Raw genomic sequence first — 15,912 nt, 5'->3', positions numbered from 1 at the left:
TCCGCCCAACTCCCATCCTATCGCAACACATTCCTGACATGGAAACCATGCAAAATTCCAACTGCTTTGTGAGGGGGAAAACGCCACCTAATTAGAGCCCATGTGCAGGGAAGCATCTGGCTGGGAGCAGCGGTGTGGCGGCTCCCGGAGTTGTGGAGCCCAGGCGGGAGTGCCCGGAGCTGGCCGGGGCACAGGGCCAGCAGTATGGCTGTGGGCTCTGACAGGGAGCAGATGGGCAGGGACCGCCGGGCTCTGCTTCCCTCCAGACCCACACACCCTCAGAGATCAGCCAGAGCTTGTACAAGTCCTCCTCATCTGCCCTGGAACCACTGGCTTCCACCAAGGAAACAGAACTGCACATGCCAACGCTTCCACCAGAAGGGTCCGCATGCAGTGCCTCCATCCCATTTATGTAATGGTGATGCGAAGCTGCAACAACTGACAAAACATGACGCAAATATTTTAAAAATAATTCATTTTGATGCCTTATTTTGGCATTCAGTTAAAACTGCATTCTTGGAAAAATGCACAGGAATTTCTGTTATTCACACAGTGCATGATTCCATCTTGTCTGGGAAAGTTTGATGCTGTTTTAATTATTAATAAAGTAAAACAAACGTTCCCCTACACATGCAAAAGAATTTTTAATAACAATAAAAGAATTGCTAATAATGATGTCTCTTATTGTGGTGACCTGACAGCTTGGAGGCCCTATTTTCTGTTAATAATTTTCAGTTACGTGAATACATGTTTTTTGTTCCAAATTCCTTTTTTAACTCGAGGGCTTCCGTTCACATTAGCTCAGCAGCCTGCTAAAAGCATCTTCAAGGGAAAGACAGTTGACTAAAATCCATGAAAACTCATCACTTTGGCTGGAAAGCTCATTCATTCACACAGGCACTGCCCATGCCTTGCAGGAGGCACATCATCTTCTACACATTTTAGAAGATGAATTTTCCAGGAAAACATTATTTTCTTGCCTCAACTCCCTCAGAAATATGCCCAGCTTGTAAGTGCAGCTGCCTGCAGCCTTGGAGAATCCTGCAGCCCAATATTCACATTCCACAAGGCAGAGTACTCCAGGGAACCAACCCAAAGCCAATTCTTGCCAGTGCCAGAGAGAAGCTGCACCATGGCTGCTGGGAACGCTCACAGCAGGCACTGCCTGCAGAAGCTTCAGGAATGCTGGCTGCTGAGGAAAGAGTTCCTAAGGAACAGCAAAGCTGACTGTGGACACGGGTACAATGCTGGGACCCAAACGCACACACAAAACGTTCCGGAGCTGCCTCAGCAGCACTGCTAATAACCAACAACGTACAGCGGTCTAAATTTCCCCAAGTCTCCACTAGGTATTGACCAGGAATTGCTACGGCTCAGAATCACCCTGAACACTTCATTAGCACAGTTACTGCCTGCTCCATTGATCACTACAAGTGTATTTTTCCATGTTTCTATTTTAGCAGTACTAAATTACATTGCTTCAAACACAGAACTTGCTCATCACCAAATGGTGCTCTTAGTCCGGCTATTGCTGTGTTTGACATGTATCAGCAATTTCAGCTCATTTTTTAGTATTAAACAAAATACTCAGAAACTTTTAAAAACATTTTCGTCACATACAAACTGCCTCCCTCCCAGATCACATCCAACTTGATTAAGCATTAAATTTGCAACTGCCTGTCTTTCCACCCTCTATAAATACTGGCAAAGGTTCAAAGCAGTTCCGCTGGTGCTAAAGAGTTAAAGCGTGGTGCTGTGGTCACTGTAAATAAGCAGTTTCAGGTAAGCAATATTGCTATCAGACACACAGCGCCTTGCAGGTGTGGGCAATAATTAAAGGTTTCAGCACATCTACCTGGGTGAAGTATTTTTTACCTCCTATTCTGAGGAGGAAGCCCTCTCTGTGGAGAGCAGAAGAGCTCATTAATGAGGCTAATTAGGTGTAAAGGGGGTAGAGTCTGGCATCAGCTGCAGCTTATAGAAGCTAATCATTAAGCTCTGTAATCTCTACCCCAGAACAGCAGATGATCATGTTCCTAGGTGACTGATGTTGCTAAGAAAATTTCCAGCACCTGAGTACCTGACCAAATAGTTTTTGGTGAGACCAAAAATTCCCTTAACCCTCTATGTGCCAGACAGCACAATTGATATAATTTCTTCACTCATCAGTTTTCTAACAATGAATATCCAATGAGATTCAGACTCAGCATGAGGCCTTTAATGTGATTTATTTCAGAATTTAAAAAATAAAAAATCAATGCCATCGACAACTCCTGGAAAGGAAGGGCGCAAAATAAAGGCTGATAGAGCAACACGTAAGAATAACAAAGATGTAATTGTAATTATTCAAGCAATAATGCTTGAAAAAGAGTGACCACATATAATCTCCTGAAGGTGAGTTCTCTGTGTAATTTCTTTGCATAGAGTACTGAGGGTAGTTACAATACCACAGGGATGAATGTCTTGTTAATAAATATGTAAAATAAGGATTTCATTGTACTCACCTAATTTGAAATGAGAAAAAGGACATAATTTCCATGGAGGGAGAATAAGAATGTAAGCAGAGCTCAATCTAGAACTTGTTTCATAAAATGAATTGCAAAACCAGCACACCATTGCAGCGCCTCAACATGAATTTTTGAATTCATCAGGTGGAACAGACCCTTTACTGGCAACCTGCTACTGGTACCTTTTTTCCTCCAACTAAGCAGCAGATTTGAATCAAAAATTTTTAAGATTCAATTCCATTTCAACAAGAAATAGAGTATTTGTTATATCCATGTTACCTGTGGACCTGGAGACGCACAGACTAAATAACGTAAGTTGCTCAGAAGTGCCACTGGCTCTCATTACCATCAGGATATGGATAAGCCACATTGGTAATCTGAGTTCTCTGAGCACAACAGAAAAAATATCTCCAACGACAACTAGCACCCTGTCTGCCAATACAGATGTCAGATGAATGAACTGGGTGATAAAATTGCTTTGTAGCCAGCATCCCATTATATTTAATAATTCTGCAGATAAACTGTAAGGACCAAATCCCATTAGGCAATAGAGGTTTTTGCAAATATTCTGAGCTAAGCACCTTGCCCAGTAGTGAATACCCTGTGCTTCACCTTCCCCTGCTCTAGAACAAAACCCAAGGAGGTTTTGGACAGGTCCAGAAGCGCTTGGTGAAGGGGGCGTTTGCATATCAAACAAATCTGAACCAAGGCTTCTCCTGAGTATCTCTCCAATTTGCCCCAAACATATACAAGCTTCCTCAGTATCACTCGATCACGTGCTTGGCAGGATTACTGCCTATCCTACATAGAACACTACTTGTTTCTTTTAAACCTTTGCTGTTACAAACCCCACTTGACTGCCTGAGGTTTCTAGCACTGGAAGAAACAATGAGGAGTCTCTCCTCCATCTTCCTTCTTCAAACTGTCAGCAAGAGCCTTCCCTATAAATAATGCTACAAAATCGACTGACATTCTCAGTATCCCTGGTATTCATATAAGCAGACTGGACATTCTATGGGGAAAACGTGCAGTGATGTCTGTAAGCAAGAGGTAAGTGTGGTCAGCAGATGGGTAAGTATGTACAAGTGTCTGAATTAACCAGAGGGAACAGCAAACCAGAACTACACTGCATTTTCATCAACAGTAACAACCTTTGTTTCCCTGAAGTCTAACTCCCCACCATGATCAGATATGTGACAAAGCTGGTCTGCAGAGACAGCAAACTGTCCAGAGGAGTGATTCCAAGATGTGGCACTATTTCTGTGCTGCTTTCCTATTCCTGAGACATGCTCCACTGTTCCTTAGCCATGCACACCCTTCATTTCAGTAATTAGCTGTCAGCACAGCCCGACAGCAACTTGGTATTGTCTGCTCAAATTGTATTAATGAAACGCAATCCACTAAATGTCCTGGATGCACATCTGTAATTGTGTTACATGGAGAGGCTGGGGATGGGGGCAAACTGCAGCTTCTAAACGGGGCACTGTGATCAAGCACATTAATCTGTTATTTCTTAGGGATTTGACAACCAATTAATACTACAGGGCTTCCTATACAGCAATAAGAACCAGTGATCCAAGATCCAACAGTATAAGCTGTGCCTACCACTTGTGAACACAACATCCTTAAAGGCAGAGACACAGGAACTACAGGTTGTAGCATTGCAAAAGCCCTTTTTGCATTTAAAGATTCAGCATCTGTATGCTGAAACTTAAATGTACAACACTCAGTGTATACACCACACTGGAAAATCAAATAAACCCCAAGAACCTTATCAAACACGTAAGTTTTTGATGTTCTTGAAGAATACTAATTCAGTTGATAAGCCCTTGTAAACTGATCCTTGTCAGTCAAGACATTGCACCATTTTCTGTTTCATGTTCTCCATCACCAAAGACTTTTCCCAAGAACAGGGCTTGGACAAGATAAAAAAAAGAATAAAGAAAAACACATAATAAAGATATCCTGTGGGTATAATAATCTTTGGAAAACTTTCATGTCAGTTCTGACTGCAAAATTGCTATTAACATTTAATTAAAATTGAGCTCAATAAGCTATGACAAGATAATGGCTGGAAACATGGCTTTAGGGCAGAGTGTGGATATCTGGAGCTCCGGCTGGATGTGATGCTTTATTTTTGGTTACATTTGGCAACTATTGAGATTTCTGAAACACAACGTAATTATAATGATCTACAGAAATTCACAGAAGAGAAAAGAACAGCACTGCATTTCAGCTACCTCGGAGATTTTTAGGACTCTAGTACCACCTAACCCCTAATTCCATTCATGTTCACACCCACACCAAAGAACACTCTTTTTCGACTAAAAAGCCCCTGCAAGCCCCTCCTAAACAATTTAATATTTTGTTACTTATCTATAAAAAAACCTATTAATTTCCTCTCAGAGGCAGGAATTCTTTTTGTATCATTTACCTCCATAGTTGAAGGCAACAATCCCACAGACCTGAAGCAGAAACTGTCAATAGCTTTGGGAATGACCCTGACTCAGGGAAATCAATCGTCCTTTACTGGAGACAGCTTCACTGCTCACCCTGAAAACTCATTGTAAGAGAGCTGAACTGCAAGTCATTGAACATGTAAAGGAGGGCACGTGAGTGAGTGACATTTGGAAGAGAACACACAGTCCAACGTTAGCTTCAAATCCCCAAATGAGGGGGCACACATGAATGTTCTTAAATCAAGCAGTCCCCCCTATGCAGTGGAGGCCACTGCTCCAGAACAAAACCCGTTTAGAGTTTGATAGATACATTTGGGGAAAATATTGATACTTGTTACAATTAAAAAAGTTCCTTTAAGCATGAACTCCTCTGGTTAGCCTCAGTTTCAGTAAGAAATAATTTACAAGCCCCCTCCCTTTGTGATAATGCTGGTTAGGTGCTGTTAATTCCAAGTACTCCTGTGACCAAGTGCAAACAGCAGAGCCAAGCAGCACCATCCCTATCCCTCAGCACAGCCTGGATCTCCTCTGGTTTTACTGCCATTCAACACGCCTCCAGTTTTAGGCAGGAAATTCAGGTAAGTAACAGCATTCCCATTCTTGACTGCTTTCAAGTAAAATATTCTCATGTGTAAAAAGAAAGCAATTTTAGATAGAAGTATTTTTTTATTTTTTGTATATTCTTGAGACTATGTTGAGAATATGTAATAAATCATTGGTTGCCAAATGGGGGACGGGGACGAGCTTTATCCATACAAGTACAGACAGATCCTAAGGAAAGGCAAACTAATCACACATATAATCCTCACAAATTGCTTTCATTTTCACCATTAATCCTCCCTACGAAAAAATGTTCTGGACATACAGACTTTAACTACTGCTTGGAGAGCTTCACCTAAATAATTCTTTGACATACTTTTCTTTTCACTGAGCACCAGGAATAAGCAAAGTACATATATAATCTACAGCTTTTAAAAGGCACTCAAAACAAACTCTTGGCACCTTCATTTCCACGGTACTTCCAAGAATCTTGTATTAGTTGCTAGCTCTGAGTAACACTTGATTCCAAATTAATGAAATACATCAAAATAATGCAATGTCGATAACAACTTTAACACTTTAGGAATCAACAACATATATTTATGATATACAATGAACAGGCAGTTACATGAGCTCTACTATAAAATTTCTTATTATATAAATCACTAAGCTAAATACCGCATCAGGAATTATTCAAAAGACAGCTATACTTGGACACAAGAGTAACCTTTAAGGAGTTAAAATGTCCTCAACTACAAGTCAAGTTGAAACTTATTTAATTAGGTTCTGTATTTGAAAAAATGAAATAAATTCTTTCATTAACTAAACCAAACTCCCTTAAAGGCAACAATATGTTCCCTCTCTGTCAGGACAGAGCGCAATGAAATCTTTATTTTAATTGGGGTTAGCTAAGGGGCCATTTGGCTTCAGATGCTTTGTTTATCAGCCCTAAGCTTTACAGCTTAGCCAGGACTTGAAATATTTTACTACAGAATGATTTCATTAAAAAAAAAATAGAAAAAAATTATATATATATATATACTCTTCCAAGGAGTATTTTCTAGAGATAATTTTAAATGTGCATTTTGAAAACTGAAGTCTAAGTGCAAGGTACGTTAAAGCAGCCCCTCAGCACTCCTGGGTGTGGATCTGCTGTGCACTGCCTGTTCCATGGGTTCTGCACCCGGGCTCGCAGCAGAGGAACAGCGAGGGCTGAGCCAGGCCCCTGACTGCCCTGACCAACAAAAAACTCCCTGTGGGGAGAATCTTCTAAACTTTCATCCAGAAGCCTTGGACCTGAAAAGCTTAGTTGATCACTTCAATTTTAAGACAAAGCAAATGAATTCTTAGTTGGTAGATGATACCTTTTTCCTGTAATAAACTGATTTACAAATCTCAGGCATCTCCAGTAATACAGTTACAGAAACAGCTATCAAAGGAAGGGACAGTGAACAGGAACTCTGCAAAATCACAGCCCCAGTTCGCTCCAAAGTGCAGCCAAAATATTTTAAATAATCCAGAAAAATGTCCTGTGTTATTGTGAAGATCAAGCTTAGACTGGATTTTGGACTTATTCCTTATTGAAACTCCAAGCACTAGAAGTGTTCCTAAAACCGAAATGAAATTTTAAAAAGAAGAAATAAAGAAAACTCCAGCCTAATTTCCACAAATGAAATACATCTAATGATATTTTCATATTATTTTCTCCTGGATCGCTGAAATGTGATGAGTCAGATCCCTTTTTTCCCCCCTTCAAAATTATAAACCTGATATAATTTGTAATTGTCTTCTGGAGGCCACTGGTGTTATGTTGCTGACAGTTTTATACATATCACATAACACAGCACACCACATACATTATTTTAGTTAAAAACTATGCCAACACTACGTTATTAATTCCAGTTCAAGAATTCTATTATATTTTAAAACCAAAACTTAAGTCTTTGATTTGTCATCAGAAACAAAAGCATTGCTACTGACTCTGGAAGAATAAAGCTTATTTCAAACAAAACACTGAGATTTGTGCTTCACCTTTATGATACCTGAAAGAAAAGATAGCAATTCTAACTTAAAAGTATTATTCACATATATTTTTTAATTTCTTCTCTAGACAGCTTTCTGCATACCTGCTCTGTACTGTTTTCTCATGAGAACTATAATAAATGAGCTGCTTCTGCAACTTCACAGCACGTATTTTGATTTGAGAGTAATCACAGTTTTCTCTACAATCTTTATACAATTTATGTCCTGATCATCCAACAAATAAGTAAAAGATTTAAATTGACATCAATATGTATACCTTTCTCTAACAGTGCAAACTAATTGTGTATCTCTAAATGAGAAAAATGTTTATTAAAAAAAAAAAAAACTAGTGAATATACCAACTATTGAGTTCAAAGCAAAGACACCACATGTGTCTAAATAAATATCAAGGAAGTGTCAGAGGTAAATGAGGAGAGACCAGGTGAAATGTGTGTGATGTGTTAATTGTATTCAAAAAAATAATAGAGCAAGACAGAGAAGCTGAACTTCCAATTATCATAATGGTATCTACTTCACAACACATTTTCAAACTTGAAAGAGACATTTTAAACCATAGGAATTCTGAGCAGAATACCTCCAGCTGTGCTCTGCATAAATCTTGCACGCTGTACATACACAGTTTATTTAAATACCAAGTAAAGTTATGACTTACAAAATGCATATTTCAGTCACAATAGAATATCTGTCATTGCCAGAGCTGCTACTCGCTGAATGAAAGTCTCAGAAAACAATGAATTACATTAGAAAAAGATAAGAAAGGACAGAATGTTTTCATTTGATGTTTTACCAGACTGAAGTAGTGTGTATTTTAAAGAACGACGTACTTATCAGCCCTCTGCAGAGTTTACATTTTTGTGTTCCCCAAAATAGAATAAGGAAGAAAAAAAAGTGGTCCTCAGTGTGAGACTAAGTTTTGCCTGTACAGCATTTTGGCCATGAGCCAGAATTTGTCTGTCACTAATGCCTTCCCAGAGCAGAATCACTGCTCCATGTGAAGAGCAGTTGCCCAGCTCTCTGAGGGCATGCAAGAGCCAAGGCAGAAAGGGGCCTTGGTCCCCTCTGTGTTTCCCAGGGCACACATGGGGTTCCTTGAGCCCCAGGGCAGTGTCAGAATCTCCCACACTCCACTATCAGCCCTGGCTCAGGAGAAAAGGGCTCCTTCTGCCTCCAGCCCCACTGCATTCCAGGTGCCACTGTACGAGCTCTCACCCAACTATGCAAATCCTTACAACTAATGGGATTTACTGCCTCTCCCCTGCCTCCCTTGGTACCACAGCAGGACAAACTGTACACTCCCATTCATACACAATATACACCGTGAAAGCCCAGAGTAGCGTGGCTTCTCTATTCTGTTTCTAACCCAATTAAATATTTTAATTTTTATCATAATTTCATCAATTTTATCTGCCACTGAAGTCTGCTTTATAAATCCAAATACCAAAATCTTTTCCATCATCTTCTGTCAATGAAAGTGATACTTTCTCTTCAGTTGTACAGCTGCTCACAATACTGAGAATGTTCACTCCTTGCCACCTGCCTAAAAGGTCCTTGGGGTGGGGTTTTTCATGGGTTTGTGTGTGTTGGTGGTTTTTTCCCCCTAATACGAAATACAACAGCTCATTTGAAAAAACACACAGTCACTGAGTGCCTCACACAGAAGCTGAATTCAAGGGTGATGTTATTTTCTGCTTGGTGTTTGTTTATGTGCCTCCTTGTTCCCCTCCAAGTCCCCTGCGCTTTATTAGTTCAGGAAATATCTCCAAGTTCTCCTGCACGGAGGCATTTGCACAAGGCTGTGCACTCACAATTAGAACTGAAGTATCAGGAGACAACGCAGTGAAAACACAGGCAAGAGCCAGCCTAAAACAAACAACCAAAGGCTTGAAACAAATTGAGAAGAAGCAAAAGCAAGCGCATCAAATAGCACAAACCCAGAATCAGGTGTGAGAGGCAGAGCCAAGTAAGAGAATATCCAAATCCTTGCACAGCAAAGCTGACAGAGCACAGACTGCTGCTCCCTGCACAGCCTGCCCTGGAACAGGGAGATTGAGAGGCTTTGGAACAAAGCTCCTTTTATTTCTGCAGCAGCACCACAGAAGACGCAGAGTGACCTGATCCAGGCTGACAGCTGAACACGCAGCTTGGATGGGGGCTGCAAAGTTACTCAGACAACACAGCCAAAGACAGTTCTCGGACTGCTCAAAGGTTCCACAGACTAAGTGACCACAAACCCCTAAACATCAGCATGAAGCAGGTAAACGTTAATAATCTCAAAGCAGACCTATGCACATCAGCATTCTGCACACTCAAAGGAAATTCACATTTCTGCTATTACTGCACAGTGAGATGCAGAGCACCCCATCCCTGTGGGCAAAGTTCCTACACCCAAAGCCATTCCCATGATGGATTTTAGGGGAGGTGTGTTTGCTATTTTTGCTTTGATTTGAGATTTGCTGGAGTTTAACATATGATGGACAGGGAGGTCTGCATGCACCTTTCTGGGCAGAAACACCACAATCAGCAGATGGTGATGTTAACTTTCTCAAATATAACTTTGTATTATCTTCCCCTCAGAATCCTGGGTTCCCCCTCCCTGTAGCGTGGCATACGGAATTAGATAACAGAGGATCTTATAACAGTTTGGAAATTACAAAACAATTCTATTTACTACATACCAGACTGCTGGAAGAGATTAAAGAAATGTCTTTTCAGGTTCATTAACATATGTATATCTCAACAGACTTAGATGTAGAATAATAAATGCCATTTTGAAGAACAGTAACTGTTTGTTAGAAAAAGAGCCATTTTTAAGGTTTAAAACAGCAAAAGCAGAAATTTGTCTATAGCAACAGTAAGGCTTAGAGAGGAAACAGCAACAGAATTGAAATGAAAACAAACATCACACAGAAAACAAACAAAACTGTGTTTCCCCACTAAATCTTTTCCAGTCAGTGACTGTGAATTCAGCACTTCCCATAGATGGTAAAACACAGCAATAGTTACAGGTGGCTTCTAAGGGAGAAACTGAAACCTTGGGTCTTTAAAATGTCTCAAAACACAGAATCTTCAGAGTAGGGAGAAAAAAGCCTTAAATTTCAGTTCCAGGATATACAGAAACTTAATTTATGTCCATTTTTATCACAAAAAAATCAGATTTTGCACACTGTCAGTGCCATTCTCGTTGTCTACTCCTGTCAGTAAAGTCACCAGGATGACACTTAGAAATTACTGTCATTTAGGCATTCCCAGACTGTCTCTACAAGGATGGATTTGAGGGCTCAACCACTTGAACAGGAGAAGAGTAAAGACGGGTGGGAGAAAATTCCTGGTGCTATACACCAGCACTGACTTCAAACAGAACACAACAAAACTGCAAGTAAAACAAAAAGTTCTATTTAACTAGCTTCTGCTCACCGTTTCCCCTACAGCTTGGGGTTCATTTTAACAGGTCTGTGCACAAGTTATATAAGCATTAGGAATCATCCTTCTTCATATTTTCTACAGATGGACAAACACTCCTAAAGCTCTGAACTGTGGAGACAGGGATCTGGTGCTCTGGTGACAGGGAAGTATTTACTCTGCATGCAGTGTGTGCCTTTAAAATATACATGCAAGGAAAAGAAAAGCTAGGCAGAAGATGGCCATGGAGAGGAAGGAACTGGGATGTGGCAATTACTGGGAGTTGGAAATGACTATTTACTCTTCCACTGAATAACTTAAAAAAATAATTCACCATGGCAACAATCATACTTCATAGTAGATAAAGCACTGAATGCTACAAAGCCTTTGCAAAATGAATTATGCACCAGTACGTAGCATGCAGTTGGTTTACATTACTGCACACACATTCCAACCAAATTTCCTTTTGGACTCATCTGGCATTTGCTTTTTTACTGTGCACCAAATATCATATACTTTTCTGACTCTGATCTCATGAATCTGGAGCTGTTGAAGGCATTTACTGTGTCTGTTCCAGAGATTCCTGTAAAATAATCAATGCATTGATTATCTCCTTAAGTTGAATTGAGCGTTATGTTGAGAAAGAAAAAAAAAATATTTCCTTCTACTTGTAATGGTTTCTTCCTCCACTATTGCTCAAATTGCATCCTATTATGAGAAAATTCATATCAAAGTTACAATTATGAAAATTGGTAGTACACTGTCTTCTCCATTTAAAATCCAAATATAAATTATCAGGCTTTGACAGGACAACAGAACTTAGGCAGCAATGTGTATAAAACACATAGTGCTTTATACACATTGCTGAGTGAACTACACTCCACCAGTGTAGTTCAGCTAAAGCAGTGTGAAAACTGGAGTATATAAAACATCTGTGAGTTTCAATAAGTAGTTTCATATTAAGATCAGCAGTTCACAAATTAGAAAGTAATTTCAACAATGGAAGCACACAAAAAGCGTGGAAATAGAAAAGCACATTGACTCTGCCTCTGATTTCCTGCTTACTCTTAAGTGGATGCATCCAAGGAATATTTATGTTAAATTTAAACCAAATCAATTCAGAACAATGCAAATAACCAGAAATTATCCAGTTTACAACTAATGGTTGCTCATGCAAATAAACCTGAATAAAACTGAATAATTAACCATGAAGACAAAGAGAATTAATTGATGCTTCATTGCAGAGATTCACTTATCCTCAGTAGTTCCCACTGCACGCAAGGAGGGATCAGTAGTCATGGTCCCAGCTCCATGTGAAAGGTGTAACTCATGGAGGAGTATTTACAACACGGTAGCAGGATGTAATCCAGTGCTTTCCTACAAGTACCAGCCCTGTCAGAACCACTGCAGTGCCAGAGAACAGGCAGAACTCATCATTTGGGATGCCCGTACATCCCAGCAGAGCCTGGAGTGCGGCTCCCATGCGAGATGAGGACAAACCCCACAGGGCTGAGGCTGCAGCAGCAGCACCGCCTGGCAGCCCCCACAGCCTGCTGGGTCACACCCACCCCACTGCTCTGGGCCAGCCCAGCCGAGCTTACCACGACCCCACAGGTGGGGGCTGCTCTCACAAACACTGCGAGAGTCCGACTGGAGCGCCTGGAACCACTAGGTGTCAGCAGAAGAAAGAGCACGGCCACGGCTCCCATCCCGAAAATCTGAGCCTGGCTTCCCAACATCCCCAACAGCTCAGTCCTACCAAGCACCCTTACACACACCTCGTACTCACACAGATTGTTCTGGTGAACATGACCTACTTGTGTGAATTCAATATTTAGAAGAGATAAAAACATTCCCTCTGCAAACAACAAAAAAATTGGGAATTTGAGAAAGGTCATTCAAGTGAACAAAATGCTCACACTGGTGTCACTGGTAGATATTTAAGTCATATGCATCAGGATAATCTGCCTCAGTACAGCCCAGTGAACACCCAGCTGCTGCTGAGTTTGACTGGACCTAAAAGCACCAGAGCTTTGTGGGGCTGTAAGTACATCACACCCAGCAGATACTCCTCTGCATTTAAACTGGCTTAGTGCAGCTATGGGAAACACTGTAGGAAACAGCACTGCAGCAGTTGTTTTGTCAAGTAAATATTATTATTATTACTATGCTTGCCAACTGTATACATGGATATGTTTTTTCATGCAATTTCTAGTTACCAAAGGCCTCAGAAAGTTCACGGTAACAGAAACTCACTGCCAGTGTTCTGTTTATATGTACATTACACAACTTTGTATCTCTAAAGTAAAAGCCTCTGAACAGAATAAGAGCTCTGACTATGCTAAAGTATAATAATGTGAATGTAGAGCCTGCTCCATGACACATTCTGGGTCTACACAGAATAATGAAAAATAGATTCACACCATTTATCCCAGAAAGTCAGCTCATACCAATGAGATAGTCCATGAAATATAATTTTCTTATGAGACAGAAACTATGAAAGGAGAAAAATGTATTCTGTATGTACTTCTTTGAATGTATGTTCTAATTATCAATGATTTTAAAAGAACAGTCAGGTTTCTGAGGTTATAGGACATGAAATGCAAAGAACCATCTCATGTTTGGTATTACTTATGCCCTGTACTTACTCCAAGTGAAAGTGATACATGAACATGAAACACCTGCAAATTTGCTTTATCTAAATCTTAATACTGAAAGGTATAATCACAAATCAAACTGTTGATTTACAAAAAGCCTTAGGAAAGAAAGCCCTGAAATTTTCCACTTTCTGATTATTAAAGTCAATTTTATGACATATTTGTGCAGCTATATTTACAGATTTTCTTTGATGGAATGAGAAGCAAACTAAACTATTTCTGCTACTTCCTCAGGTTAGCTGTCCCTCAAAGTTGCACTTTCTAGGGGCGTGCCACTGTCAACTCATTTCAAATGTTCATCTTTAACATTCAGCCTTCAAAATACCAGATGGTATTTCCAGAACAGCAATTTAAATTTTTATTTTCCTTCATAAATCCCTTAACTAGTTAATCTCACACACACATCCAGGCAAAGCATACACCAATATTCCCAGAGTTGCCTGGCAACTACAGGGAGGAGCACTGGAGAACAAGGAAGCCTGCAGGGATGGAGGGGAGTCAGTGTCTCCCCAGCAGGGATAAAGGAGGCTCACAGCCAGAGCGCCTTGCTGCTTCCATCTTTGTCATTTATATGCTCCCCATTTTAAATACCTCCAGGATTTCACCTGAGATGCTTTAGAAGCCCAGGTCTTACACCCAGACACACACACAAGTCAATACAATTTATTTTTTCCACACACATGGATTCCCCCAGTAAGACGTGGAAGGACTTGTGGTGACTTGAAAAGTAATTTTTGAAACCTGAATATGAACTGTTGAAATGATACTTATTTGATGGTAATAACTGGGCTGTTTAAAAGTCAGGCTGAGCTGTGTTTTCCTCCTGGCTTTAAAAATAACAAGGCAAACTACAGTACTGGAGAGACTTTAGCTACTGAAATCCTCCAGAAACTACACCCATAGTTCAAGTCTTGGCCTTGTAACCATTTAACATCACGATTAAAATTAAATTTATCGCATGTCTGCAGGCCAGACCTTTTAATTAATCTTCAAAGAGCAGGAGAATGCCAAATACACCACCTTTTAACACAAAAACACAATGAAGAAACAGGTTTTGCAGAGGAGGGAATGGTCAGCTCTGCACTAATCTCTTATGACCATTAATTTATTCTTTCTTATAATCTCTCCTCTAATTCAACTGCTTTCAAAACCAAGCAAGACCCACACATTTCCATGTGAAGGTTCTTCCCTGTGTGATGGATCATGCCTGTTGTACCTCTTTCATTTTGGAGACTTGAACGCTGTTCTCAGTACTAGTCAGCCAAACAGCCACCTTAGGAAGAGCAGGTTATGCCACACTTTGAATTGTCAGGTTTTTTCTCCACCACAGCTGCACATTTACATTTTATGCCAACTAATTGCCTACTTACAGGTTCAATTTTCAGGGCGTTTCTGTAGCTCCCAAAGAAAGCTGCTTGTGCTTTTAGAAACGCTCTTGCAACACCATCTCCAGTGGTTGTAGAGACTTTCTTCAATCTGTTCTTCAGTGCAGAAACCTGAAATCACACAGCAGGTCTAGATCACTCTCGTATCACAAACAAAGAGCAACACATTGGGGCACAGCTAAATGAAAAATGTGCTAAGCACAGCAGCAGTTATGACAAAAGGTGACATTGTGAATTCAGAGATGAATTTTTCACTTCTAAGAGTATTACTTTTCAAGCTGTTTTGCTTCTCTAAGATTTGTTTGGATTCTATTCAGAAGCCAATAGGATACTAAAAGCTTCACTGAACCTGCCCTCCTACTTAAAATCGACTGTTAACACGCTGTTGAGTACTGTTTTAAAGGTAGTCTATGAAACTGTGTCACTCTTGATTAGAATCCATGAAATAATTGCAGCTAAATTAATTCAAACATCAGATTAGTAAGAGAAACAGCTCCACACTATCAGGCCATCCATCACTACCAAGGCTAGGAACAAATCCTGAAGGTCTGGAGAATCTATTCGCCACAAATACAAGGCGTTTTTAAGGTTATATTCCCTCACATTTCAGAGCCCGAACAGGCACTGACCCCGCCAGGGCTGCGTTCCTGGCCGTGAGGGCACCCTCAGCAGGCTCCCGGCCCAGCCGCCCTCCCTCCCGCTGCCCCTCAGCAGCACTCAGGGCAAACACGCACACCAGGCTCGGGGGCTCAAGGAGATGCGTACCCATGAGCCACAGGCTCCAAGGTGGAAAATTAATTTAATGTATTGGCAGTTAAAATACAGTCAGATAGTGAGAAACAAAGACAGAAACTTGAACACCTTCCCCGGCTACCGCCTTCCACCAGCACCACTCCCCGCCCCAGCCCCGCCTCTCCTCCTC

At 40.6% G+C, this 15,912-nt stretch overlaps 1 protein-coding gene across 1 annotated transcript in view; it reads right to left on the bottom strand.

Moving 5' to 3' along the window:
• Window positions 1-15,912, bottom strand: part of DENND1A (DENN domain containing 1A) — a 160,062-nt gene that overhangs the window by 39,296 nt on the left and 104,854 nt on the right. The window contains exon 13 of the mRNA XM_031057270.1: window positions 14,976-15,101. Within this exon, the coding sequence (XP_030913130.1) occupies window positions 14,976-15,101 (126 nt within the window). The remainder of the gene's footprint in view (window positions 1-14,975; window positions 15,102-15,912) is intronic.

This window comes from Geospiza fortis, unplaced genomic scaffold (genome assembly GCF_000277835.1).
Source record: "Geospiza fortis unplaced genomic scaffold, GeoFor_1.0 scaffold27, whole genome shotgun sequence".
Classification (NCBI taxonomy): domain Eukaryota; kingdom Metazoa; phylum Chordata; class Aves; order Passeriformes; family Thraupidae; genus Geospiza; species Geospiza fortis.
The sequence above is the reverse complement of the archived record's forward strand: the minus strand, read 5'-3'. Positions and strand labels throughout refer to the sequence as shown.